Consider the following 27,320-nt stretch of genomic DNA (forward strand, 5'->3'; position numbering starts at 1 on the left):
TGGCTGAACATGAGACAGTGCACGCCTAGGTGGGTGAGAAGGCCAGTGGCACCCTGAATCACGAACAGTGAGACCAGCAGAACCAGGGAAGTGATTCCTTCCCTACACCTGGCACTGTTGAGGTACCTTGAGAGCTGTGTCCACTTTTGGGCCCCTCAATTCAGGAAGGACATTGAGGGGCTGGATTGTGTCCAAAGAAGGGAACAGAGCTGGGGAAGGGGCTGGAGCACCAGGAGCAGCTGAGGGAGCTGTGAAAGGGGCTCAGCCTGGAGAAAAGGAGGCTCAGGGGGATCTTGTGGCTCTGCACAGCTCCTGACAGGAGGGGACAGCAGGTCGGCATCTTATCCCAGTACACAAGTGACAGGACAAGAGGACATAGTCCTAAGCCGAGCAGGGGAGGTTCGGGTTGAACATTAGGAAGAATTGCTGAGACAGTGGAAGGGGCTGCTGAGTCTCCATCCCTGGAGGTGTCCAAGGAACGACTGGACGTGGCATTCAGAGCTCTGGTCTGGTTGACAAGGCAGGGATCGGTGGAAGGTGGCACTGGATGATCCCGGAGGTCTTTTCCAACCTGAGGGAGTCGGTGATTGTGTAGAAGGCGCCGTTTTGCGGGGTGTGCCAGTGCGGGGGTGCTGGCAGGCCCGGCGCTCTGCCGCGGTCACTCGCTCTGCGCCGCAGTGAGGCGAGGGCGAGACACCTCCCATGCTGTGGGAGCGGGCCCACAGCCGCCATCGCCGCTTTAAGCCGGCACATTCCGCGAGGCGGGGGCAGCTCCAGCCCGGCTACGCTGCGGGACTCCGCTCCCGGCCTGCTCCGCGCCCGCCCCGCCTCGCCTCGCCTCGCCTCGCCCCGCCGGGCCTCGCCCGTCTCAGCCCGCGGCCGGCGCGGAGCGGTGGCACCCGGCGAGCGAGCGACCCCCGTCCGTGCCCCCGCCGGCTCCCGCAGCCCCGCCATGGGGGGCGGCGACGAGCGCTGGGCGCTGTGGCTGTGGGTGCTGTGGCTGTGGGCGCCCGCGCGGTGCGGCGCTGCCATGGACGAGTGCGCGGAGGAGCGGAGCGGGCGGGCGCAGCGCTGCATGCCCGAGTTCGTGAACGCGGCGTTCAACGCTACGGTGCTGGCCACGCACACGTGCGGGACGCCGGCCGAGGAGTACTGCGTGCAGACCGGGGTCACCGGCGTCACCCAGTCCTGCCACCTCTGCGACGCCGCCCAACCGCACCTGAGCCATGGCGCCGCCTTCCTCACCGACTACAACAGCCCGGCCGACGCGACCTGGTGGCAGAGCCGCACCATGCTGGCCGGCGTGCAGCACCCCACCGCCGTCAACCTCACCCTGCACCTGGGTAAGGACGGGGAGCGGGCAGGGGGCGAGGGCACCCGGGGAAGAGTTAGCCTGGGCACCAGCGCAGGCTGGGGTAGCTGATGGAGGGCAGCTCCCCGAAGGAGAGCTGGGACTCCTGGTGCACACGGAGGTGTCCACGAGCATGCCGTGTGCGCAGTGGTGTCCTCGGATGCGTTTGGACCAACACAGTCAGCTCTTCCAGGGCTGATCCTGCCCCTGTCCTCAGGCCTAGTGAGGCACATTGGGAATGCTGTGTCCAGGTCTGGGCTCCTCAGGATCTGGAGCAGGTCTAGCAGAGGCTGTGGAGATGATGGAGAGATTCGAGCATCTCTCTCATGAGGTGGGAGTGTTCAGCTTAGAGAGGAGATGGCTGAGAGGAGCCCTGTCTGTCCCTGTCTGCAGGGAGGGCTCAGAGGCTGGACACAGCATACTGCTCCCTGGGACCCAGCAATGGGACAAGAGACCATGGGCAGAAATGGATGCCCAAGAAGTTCCACCTGAGTATGATGAAGAACTTCTTTCCTGTGCAGTGAGCAAGTACTGGAACAGAGACCAGGGAGGGTGTGGAGTCTCTCACTTGGAGGTATTCCAGACCTGTCGGAACACAATCCTGTGCCATGTGCTCTGGAATGACCCTGCTTGAGCAGAGAGGTGGGACCCAATGACCCACTGTGGTCCCTTCTAACCTGCCCCATTCTGTGATTCTGGGCTGAAAGGTCACCTGCACAGTGGGCATTGCTGGGGCCGTGCCTGGATGAGTGCCGATAACCAAGCCCTGGGTGATCCAGTGTTCAGGGAATGTCATTGAGTCCCCGCTCTGCAGGTCCTCAGCCATCTTCACCATCAATGCTGCTTGCTCCCCATGGTTGTGTTGGGATGTCCTCAGCCAGGGTCTGGCCTTGCGCTGGTTCCTCACCCCTCAGCTGGTATCTCACTCACATCTACTCAACAGTGCTTGGTAAATTTGATTTTCAGCATTCTCCAGTGGATATTTCAGGGGTTGCTCCACTGCAGTCTGTATTGGAGGTGCTGTTGGTTTGTGAGAGGGGAGGCTGCACTGCCTGAGATGCCTGGAAGTGGAGCAGGATGCAGTGGTCATGTCCCACCCCACACACCAGGGATCACTGAGCCATTTAGATTGGAAAAACAGTAGAAAGAAATTGTTCCCTGTGAGGGTGGTGAGTTCCTGGCACAGAGAAGCTGTGGATGCCCCATCCCTGGAAGAATCCTTGGCCAGGTTAGATGGGTGTTGGAGCAACGTGGTCTAGTGCAAGGTGTCCCAGCCATGGCAGGGAGTGGAATGAGATGAGCCTAAAGTCCCTTCTAACTCAAGCCATTCTATGATTCTGTGAAAAGACCTTTAAGATCAAGTCCAACCGGTAACCCAATGCAGCCAAGCTCACGATTGGATCCTGGAGTTTTCCAGACAACAAGCTTTGGATGCAGGTGGGAGATGCTGGTTTGAAAAGTCGCAGGCACTGTGGGAAATCACGTGTGCAAGGGCACATCTGCCGTGTATCCTCTTACCCCCTGGGGCAGCATTGTCCTTTAATTGCTGGGTGGGTTAGGCGTGTCAGCAGCCAGCATTGCTGCTGAACTGCAACAGCCAGTCAGAAAAAGAAGGTGTATTTTCTGGTTGGTTGTCAGTTCCAGAGGTTTCTTTGGGATAAGGTATTTTAGCCTTCATTTTGATTTGTGGACAAGCTTTTCTGTTCATTCAGTTATTCAAGCTGTCATGACATGGAGGAAGGGTAATCATTTAAGAACTGGAAGACAAGACAGCTGAGATAATGTTGAAACCACAACTTATATCTTCATGTCATTAAATCAAGTAAATATTAAAGAAAGCCCCACTGCAGCCATTCACAGCTTCTAGTCAAGAGCAGCTGTTGAGCATTAAGTTTAGTATCAATAACAGTCTAATTCAGGGGAAAAATGGTGTTAGGGCTTGGAGAGCTGGATCTTGTGAGAGGTCTCGCCTGCATTGGTGAGATGTAGTTGATGGCACTGAGTCCTGTACCAGGGGTCACCTGAAGAGCACATCCATGTGCCCCAGAAGCCTCTCTGCCCTAAAGTGTTTCCTTCGGTTTGGAGCTTCAACATAAATATACCACATAAGCATATCTCTTTGTACATTAGGTTTTTTTTTTCCAAAGTCCTTGAAAGCAAAGAATTGATCCCAACTTATTTTTTAATAAGTCATTATAATTCTCATTATCAAGGCAAGACTTACAGACCCATCTGTATTACTGCTGTCCTTGGTTTTGTGTATCCATGTGTATATGGGTGTTCTTTGAAAAACAGTACTGAGAGCAGCGTGCTGTGTCCTGGGCTTTGAAGAAATGCACGCGTTTTGCTGAAAACATCTGCATCTTCAAAATACTGTAGCACTGCGGCACTTTCACTTGAGTTCCAGGTTTGTTTGCAGTCTCTTGGAGCTTTGGGAATTTGCTTTGCCGTGTTTTTTGAGTAGAGTACAACTTTAAAGCAGAAGCTGCCTGACTGACTTTGATATATTTGAGTGGGTTTTTTGGTCAGATTTTTCCTAGTTAGGTTTTTGGGTGGGATATTTTTAGTATAAAGCCTTTTAAGAATCAGAAGCTTGTTGTGGGCATGGTGGTGGTGGAGTTGGTTTAAAGATGACAACATCAAAGCATTTATCTCTCTGCACATGTGCTGTGTGATTCTCTGTGTTGCTGAGTTCGTGGCAGGTTGAAGAGCTGTTGAGTACTGACAGCGCCTTTTTAGCCTGAAATCCCCAAACTTCTCTGCAGCATTGCTTTTCCCTACTTTTGTGAGTAAACCATCTTTGTTTGAGTGAGCTGCTGGGTTCTGTGTGCCTGCACTATGGTCTGTGGGACACTTAATTATTGACATCACTAAGAGAAAGAGGCAAGGAGCTTGGCAAGTATTTATACACTTGATAGGACATAAAGGCATTCTGGGGCACAAAGCCCTTTCATGCAGTTAGTTCTGCCTGGTCTTTGAGGATTAAGCTCTGTGCTCAGACCCATATCCTTACTTGATGCTGCAATTGCCTTCATTTCTGAAAGCGTTGGTGTCCTGAATGGTTAATGCTGTTTTGCACCTGGTCAGGACCAGCTGCATTGACTCTGGGTTTCATGTACATGCTGCCCTGTGCTGAGTTTTTTGGCAGTTTGAGATGTCTTGATTAACATCCAGCGATGTTCAGTCCGTGTAGAACAGCATTAACATTTCAGAGGGGCCTGCAAAAGGTCAGTAAGAACTGCAGGTCTGTTGCCAACATGTGAATGTGGATTTCTTTGAATCTCCTTACAATGTGCAGTTCAAAACAAGTTTAAAAACCTTTAGTTTTGGGACTAGGTGCCAGCACAAAGCCTGATACAGAAAAACACAGCATAGATCACTACTACTGAGTTAAAGGCTCAGATCCTGGGAGTGTTTGGAGATGACATCTGTGTCCAAAAGTTAGGGTGCTCCCTGGGGAGAGGGGAATTGGGGTAATTACCACTCCCCGCACCAGGAACATCTGGAGTTACAAAAGGCTATTTCTCTTTGTATGAGAGGGTATTAAGACCCCCTAAGTAAGGGTAGGTAAAAGGCCTGGAGACATGAATTTGCAGCTGTAAGTTAGGAGAAGGGGAGCTGAACCTGTTCATAGGGTGGTGTCTGGATAATTAGGTTGGTGAGTGAGAGGAGGGGAGAGCATTGCTGTGTCCTTTCTTTCGCATTTCTTAAAAGTATCCCTTGGCTTCCCCATTTTCCATTTCCTCAGAACTTATTACTTATTTAGACTTGACCCAGCCAGTCTTTTTTTTTTTCCTACTGCTCTCCCACTATGTTCCCATATATTCCCAAAAAAAGGAACTTTGAGGCAGTGGTGCCAGCTTACAAGTAGAAGATGGAAGCCAAGGCCTTACAGTGCGTTGTCTGCTTTGTTTTTGAAGCCAGGGTGTCACGTTATTTTTACTGTCTGTGCTGTTTGCTTGTCTGGGAGCACTGGGATAGCTCTGGCATCTCCCCAGTGCTTTGTGTGCATACACTTGAGCACAGCATTGCTGTAGACCCCTGACACACAGAAACAACACCGGGTTGTTGAAGATGCTGCCTTGAACACTGGAAGAAGGGGGAAAGAGGCAGCATGGAGGTACATGGAGTATTTTTGGTACTGGATGCTCTTGCTGGGACAAAGGTTTGCATTTTTTCAGAGCAGATTCTCACTCTTTCCTTCTGCAGCTCTAATTTCTGTGTGCTTTCTGTTGTTTCTACACTTTTAAAAATCCACTTCTACATGTGCCTTTGTGCTCCCTTCCCAGCCAGCTCTGCTAGAGCCACCTCTCATTTTTTCCCACCACTTTTACTTTCTGGACCACTCTCACACCTTGATTTCAGCTATTGTGATTTGTGACTATCCCAGGGTTTTGTTCCTTGGATAAAGAGGAAGCCTCCTCAGCATGCTGGTGGCTGTTCCATGGTGGGGTGACTCCATCTCCACTGAGAGCAGCCGTGCTTTATCAGCTGTGAGCTCGGAGCAGTCCAGTTCCTGGGGCAGGTGACTATCCTCTGCATCTCAGCAGGGATGGTGTCCAGATGTGCTTGACTGATGATGCTGGTGGCCTAACTATGAATTCAGGACTATCTGGAAGGCAGAAAAGGTCAATTCCTTCCTCTTCTGTCATTGCCTCAGAAGGGAAGAGAGTGTTTGGTGCTGGAAGCAGCCCTCTGGTAGGCTGCCTGTCAGGAAGAAAGATGAAATTGCTGGTTGCCTTGGTTAAAAACATGTCAGCTCCTGAAATCCTTACTACAGACTAGCCTGGAAACTCATGTCAGCGAGCTGGATGGTGTCTTGTATACATAAAGTAAAGTAAAACTTGTGAAAGCTGTTGGTTGCTAAAGAAATGAATTGCCCATCTCCTTCCCCTCCCCCTTTCCTGCCCGCTCAGTCCTTTATTTGGCTGTGAGCAGAGCCAGGATGCTTGGTTATATATACTTTGCCGGCAAAGCATGGTTTGAGGCATGACTGCCATTTGAAGGCATTTACAAGGAAACCCAGGCGAGTTGCCAGTTCTTGTGCTCAGCCCTGGCTTGATTTGCCCGTTGTTTTTAGCAGGCCAGAGGTTTTTTTGAGTACAGAAAACCAGTGGAGTTTTTTTTCCCGAAGGAAGAGCTATAAAATGTGGCTTAAATCAAATAGATAGTTTATAGCACTGGGATGCAGTTGCTCTGTTTTATTCAGTGCAGCGATGCCCTCAGTTTGCCAGTTATCCCATTAAAACTTTATGAGGCTGTGGTTTGCTGCTTTCCGTAGGGAACCACCGTGGTAAAACCAAGTGCAAGCAAGCAGGGTGTATGTATGCACGTGAAGCTTTGCCTAGTGTAGCTGCAATTTAAAGACTCAGTGGTAATTAAGGCGTTGGGAGGGCATTTCCAGCTCCAAGGCCGGAGCTCAGGGTGTGTCGGGAGCCCAGGCTTTGCCGTGGTATTTGTGGAGCCCTCGGGGAGACGCTATTTTAGTTGGTCTCGCAAAGGCTTGATTTACATTTTGCAGGTTTCAACATGAGTGCTGAAGAGATCGGGGCTTTTAGTGGCCAGCAGTTATTCAGTGCAGTTATATAAAGGTATCATTTCCTGCGTACACCTCAAATTCCCAAGTTTTTCTCCTTCTCTGTCTCAGGATGCTGATGCCTCTTCCTGATGCCTTTGGGAATGCTATACATGGCAGAACACCGACTTTGGGGGGTGGAGAGAGCTGGAACTTTGTGATATTTTGCTGCAAAACCTTTTTGCTGCTATTTGTGGTGCTTGCCCTGAGTTGGTAGAAGAAATAGTCGCAGGTTTTCACACACTCAGTTCCTTTTGTAGGTTTAAACCTTTGAAACAGTTTGCTGCTCAGAATTGTTAGCGTGCTGAAAAGCTTCTGGCTTATTAGGTACCGTTTCTCTTGTAGCCTGAGGCGTTGGGAGGCTCTTGTGGCCTCTCTGAGTCTGCAAGTGAAAATCCCAGGCTGCCTCTTCCCTTGGAAATGAGAAACGGGATTGCTCTGCAAACAACACTTAGAATTTCCAGTGTAGATGGATGGGACAGGAAACTTGGATCTTGGGTTCACCATAAGAAGCAAGGCTGTGAGCTTATGCTTACCACCTCTGTCTGGTTGAGACCTCCTGCTTGTGTCCTGGGGCCCTAATTCAGTGCTCACCCCCACTGGTGAGGCCATGCTGAGTGATTTTACCCTCTGGCTGCATGCCCTTCCCGTGGGTTAACTGGGGTATGAGATCTGGCATGTTAAACATCACATCTAAAGTCACCATCTCTGGTCTGTAACAACCTTTGGAAGCTCACCCTGGGCTGCTGCTGCTCCTCATGTAAGCTCTGGCATGCAAAAAACCATTCAAGCCTGCTATTACACATATCTTAACCATGAGATCTTGCTTCTTGGTGGCTACCAAGGTGTGTTTTGATCAGAAAATAACATGAGTTTCATATTTTCCAATAATTTGCACAAATCTTGCTGGGTCTGTTGTCCCACCACAGAGAAAGGGATATGTTCCCCCCCTCCCCGAGAGCCCTGTGTGTCTCAAATCAAGCTTTACAGCCTTTAAGGCACAGATGAATGTGGCTGCTTGTGTTGAGGACATCACTAGCTGTGTTTGAAACTCTTTGTAAAATTAGGATAATCTCTTAGCCATTTCCAGAGGGTGTACTGGGGGTTGCTCCCATTGTCCACAGCATTCCATGAGTAAGGTTGAGGTTTTAGCAGTGTGCTGGTGATGTTGGTTGTCACATCAGCATTGATGAGAGTTTCACAACAGCTGCTAACAAACCATGAGATCAGAGGGCTGCTGCTGGTAGGCATGTGCGGGTATCAAACAGGAATATGAGAGGAGAAGCTGCCTTTTGTAGCTTGCCAGACCAAAGGTGCAAGCTGCTGGTAGCCTTGGTGGGCTTTTAGGTAAAACATAATTTCTAGGAATTATTCTCATATAGAAATTTGGAAAATGGTGAAAACTCATCAGCTGTAACAGGATCTGAAATAACAAGATAATTTTATTTAAAGAAAGCCTCAGTCTTTTTTTCTACCAGCCCAGCCCTATTAAAGAGATCTTTCACCAAAAAAACCCAAATTCCCACCAACCCCCTCATATATTATTCAGTGGTCTTCAGCATTCTGTTTGAAACTGGGTGGCAAAGCACTTTTTGTTTCCATGCTTCTACTTGTTTTAGATATTCCAGTGTGATAGTCATCAAAGAGCTGTTTCCAGTGGTAATCATGCCTGCAGTTCTGACACAACACAGCTGTGTTCAGCAATGCAGAATTTCAAAATTTCCTCATTTAGAAATATTATCCAAAAACTATCCAAAAACTATTATTGGACTTTTTCTTTCTTTGTTTTTTCTCCTTTGGCAGGTAAACTAGTACCATCTTGTGCATGGGAGGTACATTTCCAGGGAGCTTGAGGCCTTATTTGTACAGTTGGTTGGGGGTTTGGTGTTTTTGTGGGGGAAGGGGAAGACTTTTAAGATGTTTGTAGAGATGATATATTGAGAACTTGAAAAGACCCAGGGTTTGTTGGTTCTTGGCTCAGCTTTCTGCAATGTTCTCATTTCTGGTACAGACTTTGGTGTGCTTGGAGAACTGTTTATCTGACTTGGCTTTGTAGTGGGTCCTGTGTTTTACAGGAGAACTATGTAAATAGCTATTTCATCCTCTGGGGCTTGAGTTGCTTCTGTGGGAAGGCCAGGGTGCAGAACCAGGGTTAAATGGCTTCAGGAATGACACCTGGCCTGGAGTGCAAAGCAAGCAGACCTGACCCTTCCATTGCTCTTAACCCTCTGTAATGGGAAGATCACCTCTTAAAAAAACATCCCAAACCCCCTTAAACCTATCAAGTATTAAAACTTGCTTGATAACAGAGATTGTTCATCAAATGTGTGCTCAAGTGGGCAGTGGCTGGCTGAACATGGTAGCCCTTGGTTTCCCAGTGAGTTGCCTGAAATGCTCATTCCTTTTGGTACTCCAAGGCTGAGGGAGCGCTGTGGAGTTTGGGCTTGGCACCAACCCAGTTCTAAGCACTCTGCTTTCTTCTTAGAAGGCTTTTTTTTTTCAAAGTCTGCTTTATAGCTCAGCCTACTTGGCATCAAAAAAGACCTTGTTCCTACCACAGTGAGCAGCTGCTTGTGCAGCGTGTTGCGCTTGGTTCAGTTTGGTTTATTTTGGCAGTGGGGAAATATCAGAGGTGCTCAACAGGTTGGTTTTTAATTTTTAAAAAACTTTTCCTTTCCCTGTATACTTTGTTTCAGGAAGGTGAATTTTTCTTATATTTGAATTAAAAGATAATGTGTCTTGGAGTCTTTTTAAGGAAATGATTACATTGAACCTCTTCAAGAGGGATAAAGGGACTGTTTTCTTGGTGCCTTCTTATACTCCACAACCTTGTAAATACACTATAAGTCATGTACTTTGAAAGGCTCAGTTTGCTTTGGGTTTATCTCTTATTGAGATTAGTGGAATAAAAAATCAGCCCCTTCTGGAAAAAGTACCATCAAAATGCTTCTTGATGTCAGTTTTGTGTGGGACTGTTTGACTGAGAGAAAAGAAAATGTTCTTGTCCTGGGTCAGCTCTGATTATGATGATTATTTATAGTCCTTTCATCTGCAGTCCTTTGCATGCTCCCATCTGGTGGGATATTGCAGTGGGATTTTCTTCCCAGCAGCTTGCAGGACTGGTCCCTGGGGAGCAGCCCTGGTCAGGCTGCCCTTGCTTCTCAGCTTCTAAAAGAGCATGGGTTATTTGTGAGGATCCAGCATGTCTCCCTCTGCCCTGCTCCTGGCTGTGGCTGTCAAGGTGCTGGGCTTGCCCCACAACCTCCTTTCATTGTGTGACAGCAGCTGATGCTTCCCTTCCCGCTGCTGCTTCCTCTGCCTTCTCTGGCTGCCTTCCATGGTCTCATGGCTCCTGCTGTCCTTGCTGGAGTTACACAGGACAAGGGATTTCTCAACACTGAATCTGCTTGATGAAGCTATTAAGAAGCTGTTGAGGAAGTCTGTGGTTGCTCAAAGCTCGCAGATCTGTTTACTATCTCCTTTCTCCCTTTTTTCTCCTTCCTGAAGCTCCTTGCAGTCATCCTGGGTTTCCCTTTCTCCCCACTCCTGTTTTCCTGGTGCTGTCATGTCCCTGGGCTGTGTGGATTGGGAAGGTAACTCACCCCCTTCCCGGGATGAGGTTTTTTAGCTGAGATCTCCCACAGTTCTAGTCCTGGCAGCAGCCTTGGTCTGCCAGGGCAGCATTGCTGCCACCCTTGCACACTCACTGCTTTATACACATGTACAGACAAGGTGCAGATGGTTTCATTTTGGTTAGACTGAGAAATACAGTGCAAGTTCAAAATCCATAAATGCTCAGTATTCCATGGTTTCTCATCTTGCTCATGTTAGGGACTGGGGGGGATGGGAGCCCCTCATCAAAGGGCTGTTACAAATTGAAGCCATTTTTTTAGTCATAAAACCAAATGTTTGTCTCTGTTGTTTCCCAGCAGGGTTGCGAAGAAGTTACTACAAGCTCAGAGTAAAGAGAGTTGGGGCTGCAGGGATGGGGCAGAGCTGCTGCAGAGCTGGTGCCACTGCCAGAGCGAAATGTGAGCTCTGAATAAAGCCACAACCCACTATCATTGTGCAATGTCTACTTAATGAAATCTAGTTTTTGCCCTGCTTGCCCTCCCTGCCTTGTTCTTCTGGGATTGCAGGTGGAGCTGAGAGGGTTGCTGGGCACTGGGATGGCTCTTTTGTGCCCTCCATCCATGCTCTGCAGGCATGAGTTTACTGATCAAATGACGGGCATTACACGAGTCACTGCCCTTGTGCTTTCTAAGCAGAGTGACTCTGCACACATCCCTGTGTGCTGCCCCTTTCTCACACCCTCCCTCCCCAGGGCCAGCCCACATTGCAGGGGGGTGAGCAGGGACGGTCCTGGGGCAGCTAAACCCTGTTTCCTTGTGGAACAAAGTACAGATTATTTGTAAGTAATGATACAGAGATGAGCTTTTCCGAAAGTTCTGTAGCACTTTCAGGAAGTAAGGGCCTTTTTTATTGTTAGCAACTTAACATGTGTTTTCTCTAGCACATATTTCCTTGTAGCCCTATTTTCCTATACTTCTTTTCCTTGTAAGATGTGGGAGCTGTGTCAGGAGAAGCCACAACTTTTCTGGGAGATGCTGGAAAGGCTGTGAATCATGAACTTAGGGCACTCCTTCACACCCCACATTGGCTCTCTCAATTCTCTGTCAGACTGCTACCAGTTTTTGAGTATGGAGCACAATGAAAAAAATAGTCCAAGAGGTACTCCTAGAAGATCTTTAATTTGATATCCAGTGATACATTCAGAACTCTCTAGGAAAATGCATTTTTTTGTGGCTCTGAAAGTACAAGGGTAGCCCCGGGAAAGAATATCACAAGATTCCCAAAGCCAGGTTTGTCATCTTTCTGTGCTTTGATTTTCTTCAAATTCAAGCAAAAACATGGCAGTAACATGTTTTTTTGATGGTAAGTCATGTTTTGCTCATAATTCATAGCCCTGTGGTGTTGAAAATTGCTTGGAGCAGCTATGGTGCAGCTGTGGCATTGACAGCTCATGATCACCACGGTCACCAGCTGGGTACAGGCCTTGTAAAAACTCGTGTGTCAGGGAAGGCACTAGGCTAGTTTTGTGGTGTATTTGAAGCAGTTGGCTCTGGTTTTGTTGTAGTTACTCAGCCAATTAATGGTTAATTTATCAAGGATTTGGATATGCATTTAGAGCAGTGCTGCGGTCTGACACTGATCTCTGCCTGGACAGTGACACTAACTATTGTGTGGAAAAGGTTAAAAGTGTTCATAGGAATCTCAGTTCTTCCTGTTGTGAAACCTTGTACTGAATATGTCTCCTCGTTAATTTGTCTGTGAATTTATCACCTTCTTCATATCAGCCATTCAGTCTGTTTTGTAACTTCAGGGCTGTGGTATGTTCTTTTGTGAGCTGTGTGTTAGAACATTAACATGCTGCTCTGGTGGGTGGGAGGCACCCTGTCTTCCAGTCCTTCTGTCCTACAAATCCTGACTTTCTTTATTGCTGTTACCCAGAAAAAGTCAAAGTTGACTTGAAAGCAGTGGGAGGGAATGAAGTGTTTTGAAAGGATGATGCCGTGGATGGGAGCGTTATTGAATGCTGGGGTACAGAGATGGGCTGTGGGAAGAGAGGTGGTTCAGCCAAAGGGACAGAATTTGGAGTTGTTAATCTGCTTCATTAGAGCTGTGTACCGGAAAGTTTGAACTGTGCTTTGAAATTCACAGCGATGCTGGCAGCCCGCTGGCGTTTGTCCTTCCTGCAGACAAACACACAGCTGCTGGGACCGGCATCCCGGTGCTCAGCACCCCGCCGTGTCCTCTGGGCCCCTGCAGAAAGCTGCTCTTGGCTCCTGGGGAACCGCGAGAGAGCAGTGGGAGAGACCCCCAGGAAAGGAGGTGGAGTTGCCCTTGGAGCCATGAGGACATGAAAGGATGAAGGGTTTGATTCCCCTCTCTGCTCTGTATGTGTGATTTGTGTCACAGGGTGAAATGTTCTCTGATGAACCCCTCTGAGGAGTGACATGGGTGCTGGCTTGCTTAAAAAATTTGCTGGTAAGAGTCTGAGCTGTTGTTGTGGTTAGACACTGGCCAAAAGCCAGGCACTCATGAAAATCATTCACTTCTTTTCCTCTGCTTTAGCTGAGCAGAGGAGGGGGAAAGAAACCTGAAAGGCTAAATGATAAGGATAGGAGAAAAACACTATGGGCAAAACAGGTTCAAACTTAAACAGTATAGAGAAAATTTATTATTAAGAGAATTAAAAGTGGGTAATCAAAACTAAAATAAACTTTTAGAACATCTTTTTCCACTTCCAGCCCCTCCTTCCTTCCCACTAACAGCGCAGGGAAACAAAACATGGGGTCTTGAGTTGGTTTGTCACTTCTGAAAATCTTTCTTCAGATCGCTTAGGGAGAGGAATCTCTTTTGCTATGCCATGGGGTCCTTCCCATAGGAGAGGAGTTTCCTGTGGACTTCTCCAACATGGTTCTAATTTTCATGAGTAGCAGTCCTGCCTGACCTGCTGTAATGGGAGTCCCTCCCATGGGCAAAATGATCTTCCCAAACTACGTGACACGGGTCCTTTTAGTTCATGGGGTGTAGTCTATTAAGGATGAGCCGTTCTAGTTTGGAAGCCAGGGTCCTCTTATCTCTGGAAGCAAGGGCCTTTCTCTCTCTGTTTGGGTCTCTAGAGCTTCTTAGCATCCACTCGCTCCAGCATGAGCACCTTTTCTCATGGGCTCCAGGTGGATCTCTGCATCCCCCCATGCACTTCATGAATTCCAGGGAGAGAGCTGGTTGTATTATAGTCCTCACCATGGCTTCCAGAAGAGTCTCAGCTCTGATGTTTGGAGCACCTCCTCCCCTTCTTTCCTTTCACTGACCTTGTTCTCATGTGTCTTCACCTTTTCCTTTTCTCTGATTTGGGAAAAAATTGTTGTTGGTAGGTTTGTGTGTTCTCAAGCTGTACCAATTGAAAAGTTCTTACAGGGTTTTGCAGTGCTGAAAGGTTGATCTTGTCCGGGCTCCTTATCGGGGAATTGCTCGCTGTGGTCCCCACCGCTGCCATGGCGCTGGCACCATTCAGCTCCTGTCTTCATGTGGGGTACTGAAAAGGAGAAGCTGCTGCCACCACCTCTGCCTTTCTCTGCTCTCAGTATGGTTGGCTAAAAGCAGCTAAACAGGCAAAGTTCACTGTGAGCTGTGCTGAGATGGCAGGACCTGCGTGGTCCCAGCTCTATGGCCCTAGCTGTGTGGCTACTCCTGGTGCCTGGAGGGCCCAGACCCCACCACCCTCAGAAAAAGAAGAAAAAAACTGCATGTGTTATTTTTCCTTCTTAAATAAGTCATCACAGAAACATTACTAACTTCTCTAATTGGGCCAGCAACGTGTCCATTGTCAGAGCTTTCAGAGATTGACTCTGCTGGACAGTTGAAGCTTCGAGCAGCTTCTCTCTCAGAAGCCACCTCTGTAGCTTCCCTCACCCACCAAAAAAACCCCAGACATACAGTTAGAAATTCACATTTCTAAATAACAGAAATGTGAATGGAGAAATCAAGTATGTGCTCTTGTAACAGTCTCTGGTCTTGCTTTGTTCAGGTACCTGTGCTGAAGTGAATCTTCTTTTAAAGCATACAGCTGAAATCTATCAACTTTTGGTTTTCTCCTGCTGATGTCTTAAAGCTGACTTTCAGCAGAGCTAATCCTCCAGAAATGGCAATGGATTGCCAAGGGTTTTGGCTGGATAGTAGGCGTGGAGGCTGTTAAGGGTGTTTTATGTTCCTTATCAAGTTTGGCTACCCTTGGGAAAGAAGTGGCAGTTGCTTCAGTGGTACTACAGGGTGTCTTGTCAGGTATAAAATAAGAATAGCCTCAAAAACAAATAATAAAAAAATCCGTGGTGGCTTTCCACATGTCCTGCTTCCTGAGGTAGATGCTGAAGCCACTTCTTTATTCTTGCATCTGCTTGCACAGGAGAAAGAGCCTTTAGGCCAAGTGACCATGGTTTGCAGAGTGGAACATTATATGCTTTTTATCATAGAGGTAATGGTTAATTAATTAAGTTCTAGTAGCAGAGGTTTGCTTTGAAGTGTAAGCAAGCATTAATAGTTAAAAGCGTGTGTAACTCCTGGGTCTGTGAGCTTTCTTTACATCCTTTGGAAAAGGCGTGTTTAAAGATTCTGAAGGGGAAGATTCATATCCTTACTGGGAAAGATTACTGGTCATTCTGAATCAGTAATTAAAAAAGGATTAATAAATAATTGGTAAGGAATTCCTGAAACATCTTCATTTACTGTGCCTAAAGAGCACATGCCACTGGTTTTTTTTTTTTTTTGAAGTATGTTACCAAGGTAAAACAATCCAATCATCATTAAACTTCCTTTCAGTACTTAATGGGAACTAATAAGAAAGGTGGGGACAGACCTTTTGAGAGTGATAGGAGAAGGGGTGATGTTCTTAAACTAAAGCAGGATTGGTTCATTTAGATATAAGGAAGAAATGAGGGTGATAAAACAGTGGAACAGGTTACCCAGAGAGGTGGTGGATGGAAACATTCAGTGCCAGAGTGAATGGGGATCTGAGCCGCCTGCTCTAGTTGCAGATGTCCCTGCTTGTTGCAGGGGGTTGGACTGGGTGGCCTTTAAAGGTTTCTTCCAGCCCAAACTATTCTATAATTCTCCAGAATGAAGTATAAGCCATAAAGATGAGCTGGTGGGGGCTTGGGTTTTCTGTCAGGAGCTGCTCCAAGACTTGCCATGTAACTGTACTGTATCACCAGGCCATTTTTGTCCTGCACATCTGCTGCTTCCCCTCTCTCTTCTTCACCACCCAAGGCTTTCATGCTGGCAGTCATGCTTTGTGTTCTGTTGCTGTGACAACAGAGTGCAAGGCAGAAGCATTTTGTGTGTGTGAATCGTGCAGTGCCCTTGCAGATTAGCTGTTCTGGGGCTCAGTGGAGTGCTAGAAATCTGGGCAGCAAGGAATGAAGGTGTGACTTCACAGCCTCTCATGTATACTGGTGTCTCTCAGCCCTTTCCACTTATTGTAGCTGGGGGCAAGGAACCACACAGCCCTTGGTTGGTAGGATCAGTTTGCTTGCTTAAGTGCCAGTAGTTATTTTAATGCAAAGATAACTATCTCTTGGTGGCCTTGGTGATCCTGAGGTGTGCCTGTGGCCAGGTAAGTGCTGGCTGGGGGGAAAGAGGCACCAGGATGCACCGCCCAGGGACTGATGACATACTTAGACTAGTCACAGACAACTTTGAAAGCATCCTAAAACTTTCTTTAGAAGAACTCGTGTGATGAGAATTGAGGAAGAAATTGCTCCCTGTGAGGGTGGGCAGGCCCTGACACAGGGTGCCCAGAGAAGCTGTGGCTGCCCCTGGATCCCTGGCAGTGTCCAAAGCCAGGCTGGATGGAGCTTGGAGCAGCCTGGGATAGTGAAAAGTGTCCTTGCCCATGGCAGAGGGTGGAACGAGCTTTAAGGTCCCTTCCAACTCAAGCAGTTCTGGGATTCTCTGATGCTAAGACAAACTCACAACTGTGGATTTTGGATTATTAGAAGCTATTGTGGGCTTTCAAAACTCAGACTTCTATAAAAGGAATTTGAAATTTCCACTTTTATGTCTTACACGTGGGAGCAGCTCATTAGGTGAAGCAAGAAACGAGAAAAAGGTGAGATCAGAGAACATTTCTGGGGGAGGGTTTTCTTAGAAAAGTCATTCATGTCTGTATTTAAGTTAAAATACTGAACTCTTGTAGAGTTATACTTTATGCAAAACCTCTTTATTTGGAGATTGAGCTGTCCTATCTTGTTTTAGCTGGCTTTGCATAAGAAATAATAATGAGATATGTTTTTTTAAATAATAGCCCACTAAGTGGGCCAGGTGATATTTATGCATTTGCTTGATTAGCGTAGAAGCAGATTCAAGGGCAACAGATGGATCTAGACTAAAAAAATAACTTGATAGATAGTCCACTTGTTTGTCTTCTTAAAGCTTTTCATCACAAAGAGCTGTTAAAAAAATAATGTGAAAGTAAAAATTTCCCATAAATGATGCTGAAGATGGAGCTAGCGGATTCCAGTGCAATTAAAATTATAGGCTTATTCATTTTAGAATTAATAGCACCACAATAACTTGCTTTTCAGTTGATGAGTTGGAAGTTCTCTTGGTGATGGATGAGATAAAGCTCATGAAGGAATTTTGCACCTCTGATATTCATTGCATATCTAAGAGTTAAACATAAGGGGAGAGGGAGGCTGAAATGATTTGGTTAATTACTAAAACAGCTCTTGCTGTTGCGTCAGCATTTCTTTCTTTTCATCTCTTAGGAAGCTTTTCAACAAAAGTTGGCATATGTGTCTCCCAGTCTCCCAGGAGGAGGTTTTCATGCAAGTCACCTGCCACCTGTGCAGAGCTGCTCTTCAGAGACAGCCAATGAATGGTGATGAATCTTTGCAGTTCATAGTAGTAAAAATGGTCATGCCTTCTGGTTTTGGGGACAAAAAAAAGGTGTTCTTTGATCCTGCAAATGAATTGTATTTATTGGTCCTAGAGAGAGGATTGAGGTTTTTTATGCAACTTTCACCTACTTGCTTAATCTTCCGGGTGCCTGGAGGAATGGAAAACAAGTTTAGCATACCTGAGGGCTTTTCTAACTGAGGTCTCCCTTTAGTCTGTCCTGCCCACACAGAGCTGAAGATGAGCAAGAAAACCCCCAGAGCAATGCATTTTTGCATGGGTATGCAGCAGTTCCTGCCCAGTCAACTTTTGCTGGAAAGATCCAGCCCATCTGCTGACCTGGAGCTGCCTCTGATGTGCTGGGAAGAGGTACTGAGATCCCCAATGGGGTGTTCAGGTTCTGGGGGTGCTTGTGTAGAATGTGCACCAAGGACATTTCTGGTTTAATCCTGGCTGGAAGATGCTCTTCCATCAGATCAGGGAAAGCTCCTTTGCAAGGCAAGGCACGGCACAGCATTGTAATGCAACTTCATCTTTCCTTCTCACTCACATTTGGGAGAAAGGTGGTGAAGAGTCAGCTCCCTCCTCCCCAGACAATGCTTGAAAGCTGTTTCCAGTGGGCTTGGTTTCAAAAGCATTGTCAAGTCCCTGGAAGATGTAAGCTGCAGAGTCTTGCTGGGGCTTTTGGGGTGCTGAGCCCTTCTTCCTGAAAAACCTCAGGATCTTTTTATTTTTGCTGCTAAATGCATCCTTTTCCAAAGGCAATGAGTTTGTGACTGCTCTGGAGCAGGGTGTCTCCAGCTCCAGCACAAGCTGAATCCTGCCAGCAAGGCAAGCAAGGGCTTGTTAGCTAAAGATAGCGTGCACACATGTACACGGGCCAGGGGGGTAGAGAGCTCTGCAAGCAATCTGATTTACAGTCATCCTAGGCATCCTCAGCAAAATTAAAGGAACCAGATGCCTCCAATAAATAATGAGCCATTTGAGGGGCTTTATCCTTTATAGCACCTATTCTCAATGGCAGCCATCCCAGATGACAGTGCATCACATATAGGGCACTGACCTTTGCATCAGATTCAACTCCACCACGTGCCCCCAGGAGACCAGGCACTGGTTTTTGGCATCTCTCCTGTCTTTGAGGCCAGTATATGTTTGTAATTCAGTAATCCCTGCAAATCATTTGGGCTGCCTTCAGTTGTGGCTTGTGCTCATGTGATTTGGGCTGGCCCTGAAGAAAGTTCTGTTCAACTCTCATTTAGTTATACTTCCTTTAGATTTATTAAATAGCTGTCTTTTGCGTGGATGGAAAATGTTAAAAATAGAGCACTCGAGGCGGGGCTATTGTGTTGGTTCTGACAGGTTCACTGAAAGCTGAAGCATGTCTCGTATTTTAAGAAGCACCAGGTTTTGGAAGGAGTTGTGCTTGCTGATATCCTCTTGACCTCATACTAAGGAGCTGCTTTTCTGAGCTAAGAAGAGACTGTCTCCTGGATAAATTGGGGTTTAGTGTCCTACTATTCGCTAGGTCATGATTATTTTAAGTCATTGACTGAGCTTGGGATTTCTGAAGAATTGGGGTGTTTTCTTGTTGATTGCTGTGCAGGCATATATTAGGGAACAAGGCACAAGGGATGATACAGAGGAAAAAAATGGCAGTGTAGTGATCTGTACCACACAGAAAAATATTTTTTGCAATTTCTCTTTCTCCAGTAGTTGTAACTGCTGTAAAAATCAAATTCTTTGTTTTCAGGACCCCTAACTTTGCCAAGCTTGCCCCAAACCAAAGCCATGCCTTTCAGATGAGAAGGTAAAGGCAGGCAAGACCTTTATTTGATGGGATTCTTTAACCATGAAACTGTGTCTGTCCCCAAACATAAACCTGAGCCACAACTATCTCTGGCCATCGTGGTTGAAGAGACAAGATTCCAGATGTAAATAGTGCATGGAATGATGGAGAGAGATTTCCTGATTCTCCCATCTCAAGCTGTTTTCTTTACAACAGCTGTCAGCTGTTAATATCTGCATTTTGTCATTGTGGAAATCTCAGCAGTGACCACACAGCTTTTATTGCACTGTGTCTGGTGGTGTGAGCAGACACACAGGCTTATGTCAGGCCTGCGTGGGCACTTGCCAGGTATTGTCCTGTATCTGTCTGTCTGTCTCTTGAGCAGCTGTGAAAGTCACCTGTAACTTGTGTGGAATTGCAGTTCTGTGGGAAACTGGGACATGGAACAAACATGAGGGAATGGTAACAAGCTGTGGGGTTGCGCTTTTTTGTTTTTCTTTTTTGTTAGCCTTCCTAAAATGGTAGGAATAAGGGGAGGTTTTCTGAAGTTCAGGTTTTGGCAACGTAGTGATTGCTGTCTTCTGCCTTCCATTGCACTGCACAGATGTCCTTCTTGCCTCCTTGTCCAATGAGGATTCCTTCTGATTTAGTAGGATCATCTAACCTTGATAAAAGAACTGAGTTACTTCCTGTTGCTTACTGGTTGTGCCTTTGTTCCAAAAGTGCTAAAGTTTATTGCTTTATGGACAGTGCTGAGGCTGGAGCTGGTGGGAAGCACTGCTCCCTGACTTCACATGGAGCACAGCTAAACGTGTTCAGAGTGAGTGCAGGCGTGTACTTTCCATCTTCAGAAATCAATTGTAAAATGATTTTAATGTATCTGGAGATTTTTAGTTGAAGGGCATTCAACTTTCTTTAAAAATAGTGGGGACTATGGGTTTTTTATGAGAAAATGCTGTTATGCTGAGGCTTTTTTTGGAGTTCAAGTGAGTAGCATGCTTCTGTAAGCCTTTTTAAAAAGCTTCTATTTATCCTTGTGGTCATAAGTTATGAAATAGTCACTGCCACAGGTCACAATAGTTCTGTGCTAAATTTGGGGATGTAACTGGCAGCTTGCATTTTCCCTGGGAACTTTGTTGTCAGGTTGGTACAGCAAGCTTTAGCTCCTTAGCTGTTGAGGGGAAAGAGATTCTTCATTCCATTCCTTTTTAATATTTTTCTATTTTGCTCCCAGTGCATTTCTGTTCACTACCTTTTCCATAGCTGTGGAAGACATTGAGACTTGGAGTGGTAGAGCTGTTGCAGCCACTTGGTTTTAGTGTTTGTCTTGCCTCTCATGTCCAAGATTACTTTGTTCTTTGTGGTTTCTCATTGTGTTTTGCCAAACCCCTGTATTTCAGAGCTGCTTCCTGCTTGTGGCTTTGTACCAGCTTGGGAATCTCCACATAATTGTTCTTTGCTTTTAGTGTGTGATAGAAGCAAAACTGTGCGGGAGGTGAAAGTGTAGAAATAATGAAACTCTGTGAAAGAGATCCAGGGGTTTTCCATGTTTCTTTCCAGCTTTTTGCATAGGATTATTTGGCATTTAAAAACCAACAAATAAAGCTATTTTATTTTTTTTCCTCTATGGTATAATAGCTAGTCAGATTTTTATTAAAAGAAATAAAACTGAGAAAGGCAGATGCAGAGATCAGTGGTCTTCACCTGGCTGTAAGTGCCTGGACTTGAACAGCCGTGGCAAATGATGTGGTTACTCTTGCAAAAGTGTAGTAAAAAGCCAAGCTGCTCTTCATGCCTTCCTCTTTTGTTTACTGGTGATTTTCCCAAAATGAAATGCTGCTGACGAAAGGGATTGCTCAACACGTGGGAGTACATGTCCCACTGGGTCTGCAGATGATCTGCCCTTCTGGCAGAGGCAGTGCAGGACACTCCATGGCCAGTGGTTGGCTGGGCTACAGCTTCCAGCTGGGGCATGTTGGAGGTGACATGTGGTCCAAGCACAAGCGAGCGGGGGTGCTCAAGCATGAAATCTTTTCCAAGGTACTGCTCTAATGAAGAGTAGAAATGGTACTGGACCAGCTGGAAACCTCACGGCCAGGTCCATGCTACAAGTAGATGGTGGGTGGAAAACCACCATATCCAGCTTGGTGCCCAGAGTGCATGGTGTTGGAAATTGAGGTGTGCTGCAAAAAGTCCTTTATATGTTTTACTTACTCCTGGGCTTTCCGAAGGTGTCATCGTTTGGCTGCTGCCAGCACCAGGTTGGACACCTGAACAAAAAAGCACTCAACCGCCCCAAACTAGATTCACTTTATCCACAGTGGCCTAAGTGCTGTTGCTGTTAGCTGGAGTACTGGAATACCCCTTGCCAGGCTCACCATGGCCCTCAGAGGCCTGTAGGGTATGTTCCAAGGGTCTGTTGTCCAGCCCAGCTGCCCTGTGGTACTCCAACACACTGCTGGAAGCTAATAGGCTTTTCTTGAGGATTTCTTAAGCACATAGGCATTAAAATTCTCTCCAAAACCCCAGGGAAACAGTTAGGGGTGAAACCCTAGGAAAGGAACCTGGCTGATCCTGTTGTTTCTGGGATCAGCAGCTTTCCTGTTTATTCAGCCGGGCTTTCAAATTTTTGTCCTGCTTAGAAGTAAAGTGCAACCCAAACTGGTATTTAGTTCCTTCTGTTTTTCTTTGTACTCTAGGGACAGCATAGCCCCTTGAAAGGAGGCTTTGCAGAGCTAGAAATTGCCAGGTACTGATTGTTATTGTGCTTTTCTACTGGAGACTTGCTGCTTTTGAGGTGAATTAAAATGTTTAAAATTTTCAATTATAAAATTGTAAAGTCTTCTATACGCATGTATTGGGAATTGACATACAGCTTCATTGCCTGACCCTGCTCTAAAAAAGTTCAGTGGGCAATGGAAAAGTAGAAGATCAAATGGACAAGACTGAATATTCTTTATGGCTGTCTAGTAACTGACCATCAAAATGGCCTTTGCCCCTCCAATCCACTTGGTCTGTGTAGGTGAGAAGGTTCTGATTTCTGTCGATCTGGGAGTGGCAGGCAGCTCTGAAGTTTAGGGTTTTGTCAGCAAGCCGAGATTGCTGGGGGCTCTCTGCTAGACACTTCCTTCCTAACCTCTTCAGCAGAGCACTCTCAACTAAATTAAGTTTTGCCAAAGTAAGCATTCCTGCTTAATAGCAGTATATCACCAGGAATGACTCTGACTTTAAAGCCTTAGGAAGAGGAGTTGTCTGGACACTGTAGCAAGATAACATTTTTATGTACTTATTTTTTAAAGCACAAGCCTGGATTGCAGAGATAGGATTTCAAGTTCTTGATCTGAAGTGAACTGGTAGGGAAAATGCCAAATTATTTGTCTGGAGTGAGCAATGTTTTGTACCTCTACCCAGCCTACTCATGGGGTGATGCCACTGGAAGGAGCAAGGTGCTGATCTACCACTGTGATAACTCATTACAGCTTTGTTCCTGAAAAATGTCAGGGACATTCTGTTTCTGTCCCAGAAAAAGAACAGAAACAAACTTCAAAACCTTGGAGGTTGCTATGAAACAGAAGTGTCTTCCCCTTGGCTCTATTAATAAAGTCTTTAAATGTACTCCATGCTGAATTCCCTTGCCATTGCTGGTGAGGTGCAGTGTCATGTATGATTGGTAGGTATGTATCTTCTCTTGTCACCAAACATGTCTTGATTGTGGATTCACTGAACTACTTCAGGCAGAATTAGGGTCCTGTGTGCTGCCTGTCCTGTGGCACTGGTACAGAGGAGGGTGGTTTTCTGTTCCTATTTTGGAACAGAAAACCTCTTTTTCCTCCTCCTTTGGTGTAGGAAAATAATTTTGATCTTTTAATACTTCAACAATTTTTGAAAGTATACTTATTTTAGAAAATAAAACTGTCCTGCAGATAACACTTGTGGTTATGTATTTTTCTCTCTGGTTTTCACAGTTTCCTTAAAAGGGTTTGTGATTTCTTAGTGACTTACCTCTGGAAAGTTGATGCAGTTTGCAGGAAGGACCATGTTACCCCAGACACTGCCTTGTGTGTTCCCTGCAAGACCCAAGGATGCAGCACTGCCTTTGCATCTGCTGCATGCAGACTTCCTGCAGGGGCAGGTTTGGGTTTGCAGAGCAGAGGTGAGCAGAGGGTCCTGGAGCTAGCTCAGAGGATGCAGCATCTGTTTCCATCTGCAGTGCTCAGCAGCAGTCCTGTTCATTTTAGATAATCTTGTGTAAAAATTAGACCAGAACAATCTATTCTATGGAGGATAACAGCCCTAATGGGGAAACCTCTCTGTGTGCTGCTAAGGTGTTTTGGAGCCCTGTGTACCCAAATGTTTGTCCTCTGCATGGAGGGCTGTGGCAGTGAAGCACATTGCCCTGCAGCTGGAATGTGCTCTGACTGTGTTATTGGGCTGGATCCCCTCCCAGGGGTGGGTGTCCATGTGGAGCTTAGGTGTAGCTTTTGGTCAGTGAACCCTGAGACCCCTTCAGCTGACTTGACAGTCTGGTTGCTCTCTAAAGTGTCTGGCTGCTTTAACTTGGGTGCTGCTGATTCTCACTGGAGATCAGCCATGTGTATTCTCAGTTTATCTGTCTGCAGCCTGGACCTTAATTCCTTTCTGCTTCTGGTTATAGAAGACATGGGAGGGGACCACAGACCCTTCTGGACTTCTGGTCCAGACTTCTGCTTGGAGCAGGATCAATGTTGAATTGGGGCCAGGTTACCCGGGGATTTGTCCAGTCTCATTCTGGAAACTTCCAAGTTCTCCTCCCGATGTTTGTTCATGAAGTGGTACAGTAACTCACATTGGTGTTGATGCCAAGGGCATCTCCCTGTGTAGTTGTGCCTCTTTGGATTTGTACAATTTCTTGGTCATGGCCATCATGATTTTCCAGGTAGCAATCACAAAGCAGACTGCTGAGCCCCTGCTTGTTAAGCATCAATTATCAGATGACTTTTCAGATGAGGTTGGTTTGGGTGCTTACATCTGTGTAACATGGAGATACTGCCTCAAGAAAAAACACTTGAGTAACTGGAAAGAAGGAAAAGAAGAAGTTGAATTGATGACCTCTCTGCTGGGTCACTTATTTCTGTAGCTGACTGCTTGGAACATGTCATTCAGTGCTAGTGCAAAGCACGTGCTGGGCCGGGTTGAAGGATGGCTTGTTGCTCCTCCTGGTCCCCTTGGTGGGATGTGCTTGATTTGAAGGTCTCTGGACTTGATGCTTTCCTACTTGAAGACTTTCTTGTCAATTTATATTTTCTGCAGAGCTTCATGCATTTTTTCAAGGAGAAAATACCTAACTGATAAGTTTACAAAGCCACCTTAAGGAAATGAGAAATGTTCTTCTATTTAGGCGCTCCCAGAACTTCAACCTCAGTTGCAGTAACTGTAGCGGTAAATGAAAGGTGTGAATTGTCCTGATCTCCCCAAGGGGTTATTAAACATCTGAAAGACAACAGTGGTGTCTGGGCCCTGGAGCTAGGGAGCGCTTCTGACATGGCAGAGACTAACATGCAAGGTGAGTGTTGCACAACTGAGTGTTAAGAAAGAGTGGATGGAGCTGACCCTTCTCATAGATGAGTGTGGCGGAGCAGCTGTTGCATCCTGTTACTGGAGCTTGGAAAGGACCTGAGCTGTTTTGAGGTACCTGAAAAGCCTTAATTCTGAGTATTTCTTTAAAGCTTTGAAGTTTTAAAATGTTTGAAAGTAAAAAGATGTGGCTAGGAAAAACCTGGAATGAGATTTCCCCTTCAGGCAGTTTAGAACCCCTCTCCACATCACATCTCCCTGGGCTGATTTCTACTAGTGTTAGTAGCAGGCTGATCTCTGCATCTGAGTTTTTCTGCTGTTTTGCAAAGCAGAAACTGAAGCAGAAGTAACGTCTCAAGAAAAGTAGGAGGTGTGTATGGAGTGTTGGCTGAACAAACCTGTACTCTGTGTGTGTGTGTGTGTGTGTGTGAAGGTGAGGATGATGCAGAAGGCACATCTCCTTTCCACATTGCTGGAGCCTGCTTCAAAGAGCTCACCCGAGCTGGAAGGGTGGGCTGAGCAGCCAGAGGAACAGATGGTGCTCATTTCTGAATTTACAGTGTTTCCTCCTCTGTCCCTACCCCCTGCAGGCATATGAAATTGCTTACCTTATTAGTTCCAGAGACTTTAGTAAACAGAATGTGTAAATACATATAAACATCTACTTGATCTGCTCTGGTTTGCATGTCTAGGAGCAGGGTTTTACAAAACTTTGTTCCCAGCCTTGGGGCAGAGGAGGAGGAGTGGGAAAGGGAGCTCAGGCATGCACCTCTTGTCTTTGCTCAAGTCCACCTCTAAAGCAGCCCCCTGAGTTGATCTGGTATGGCAGCCTTTCACCCAGGGCAGGGTTACCCCAGCTGTTTCAGCTGGGCTGGGAGGCTTAAAGCCCATCTACCCTCTTGAAGATTGGAATAAAAATGGTCTGTTGTGATGGAGTGGAAATTAACCTTGGTCATGGTTTCATCTGCCTTCTTAGCATCCTCAGGGTGGATCACTGTGTCCTAATCTCCCTTTCCAGGTCACCATCCTTGTTTTTGCTGATGTTTTGATTACAGCTGGTGATGTTGAGCTCCTGAGGAGTGGATGTCATCAGTTAAATGGGTTTGTGCCACTCAACACTGCAGGTGTTGGCAGGAGCCCTGCTGGGCAGACATTGGGTCACTTCGATGACCATCTAGTTGGAGGCTTGACTTGGTGTAGAGCAAGTGATGCAAATGCTGTTTTCTGCTCCTTGTTGCTGAGCTTCAGGTGGTGAAGTCTGCCAAGTGTTACCAAGGGAGGGCAGTCACTGTCCTAGTGAGTTTAACAGGGTTTGGGCACAGTTATCCATCCTGGGACAGCAGTAGTAGCACCTCAGAGTTGTTGTTCCAGTGATCGTAAGGATTTTTTTAAATGAAAGGGAAGAAAAAGCCCAGTTCCTTCCTAGTCCTCCTCTGCAGCCAGGAGGGTATTTTGGTGAGCAGCAGGTTTTCTAGGAGATAGGAGGAAGAGACTCATGACCAAGTTGTGCTGGGAGTACGGTAAGGGCAGATCAGTGCAGTGATGCTTCTAAATTTAACTCACCCCTTTTCAGTGAAATTAAAAAACCAAGAAGTTGTCTAAGGTGTGTTCTGGAATTAAATTATGAGATTATTTGCTTGAGCATGGGGTAGGCTTGGAAATCTTTTACACTTCAGGTTTTGCTTGTGGTGAGAAGGGAAAAACTGGTGCAGTCACTCATTAGAGGTTAGAAATAGGTTTCTCAAGAACCTCTGTTGGCATCTGTGGTTTTTAATCTCTTTAGAAAGTGAAGAGGTAATATTTTCAGATAATATAGCTACTGAAGTTATTGCTAATGAAGTTGGTTACTTGGTTTCTGAGGAGTATAAAAGGCTGGAGCAAGATCAGATTGTTCAGTAGCACCTCAGCAGATAAAAATACCCCATGGATGTGTTTTGTATGGCATGCTGGAAAGGAAACATTGGAGTTATTAACTTCTATTGATGATATCTGTATTAACTCTGGGAGAAACACTCAGCCATGGATTATTTGGTGGAACTCCAAGGGTTAGTGGATTTAATGGTATCTCAGCTCTAATTTTAGTAATTTCCAAGTGATAATGGGAATGTCCAGTGGCTCCTAACACAGTATCACTGTGGCTGCTCCACAAGCTTTGTGTGGAATCTGTAACTCTAAAGAGCTCTCTGCTGGTTGGATTTGGTGATTGACTTTAAGAAGGTTTTTGGGGAAGTGAGGGGGTTGACAGCATGGATTAATCTTCAAGAAGTTGAAGAAAGGGGGGGAAAAATAGAGCAATGGGAAAACCTGAGATGGAAAAGTTGTTGTAGGAAATGACATCTTGGATGTTTTTGGGAATACCACAGTGATGCTGGGTATCACTGGAGTCTCACTTCTGGGGTTATGGGGCTCTGGTAGCATTTGGCAGAGTACCTGGTGCAGAATACCTTATTGCCCATGTGCCACTGCTGTAGATAATTTAAAGTCTGCTGACTTCACTTGGAATATCAGTTAAAGCTCTCTGGAGTGATATTTTCTGAGAGACTGTATGTGCCTATACAGTCTCACATCTCCTTCCTACCTTTTTTTGAAATTGGGAT

The 27,320-nt window shown here is 46.3% G+C and overlaps 1 protein-coding gene across 1 annotated transcript in view; it reads left to right on the forward strand.

Moving 5' to 3' along the window:
* The first annotated feature begins 935 nt into the window (after nucleotides 1-935).
* Nucleotides 936-27,320, forward strand: part of LAMC1 (laminin subunit gamma 1) — a 67,437-nt gene continuing 41,052 nt past the window's right edge. Inside the window, exon 1 of the mRNA XM_050977417.1 lies at nucleotides 936-1,343. Within this exon, the coding sequence (XP_050833374.1) occupies nucleotides 953-1,343 (391 nt within the window). The 5' untranslated portion in view covers nucleotides 936-952. The remainder of the gene's footprint in view (nucleotides 1,344-27,320) is intronic.

Source organism: Serinus canaria, chromosome 8, assembly GCF_022539315.1.
Source record: "Serinus canaria isolate serCan28SL12 chromosome 8, serCan2020, whole genome shotgun sequence".
In the NCBI taxonomy this organism is placed as follows: Eukaryota; Metazoa; Chordata; class Aves; order Passeriformes; family Fringillidae; genus Serinus; species Serinus canaria.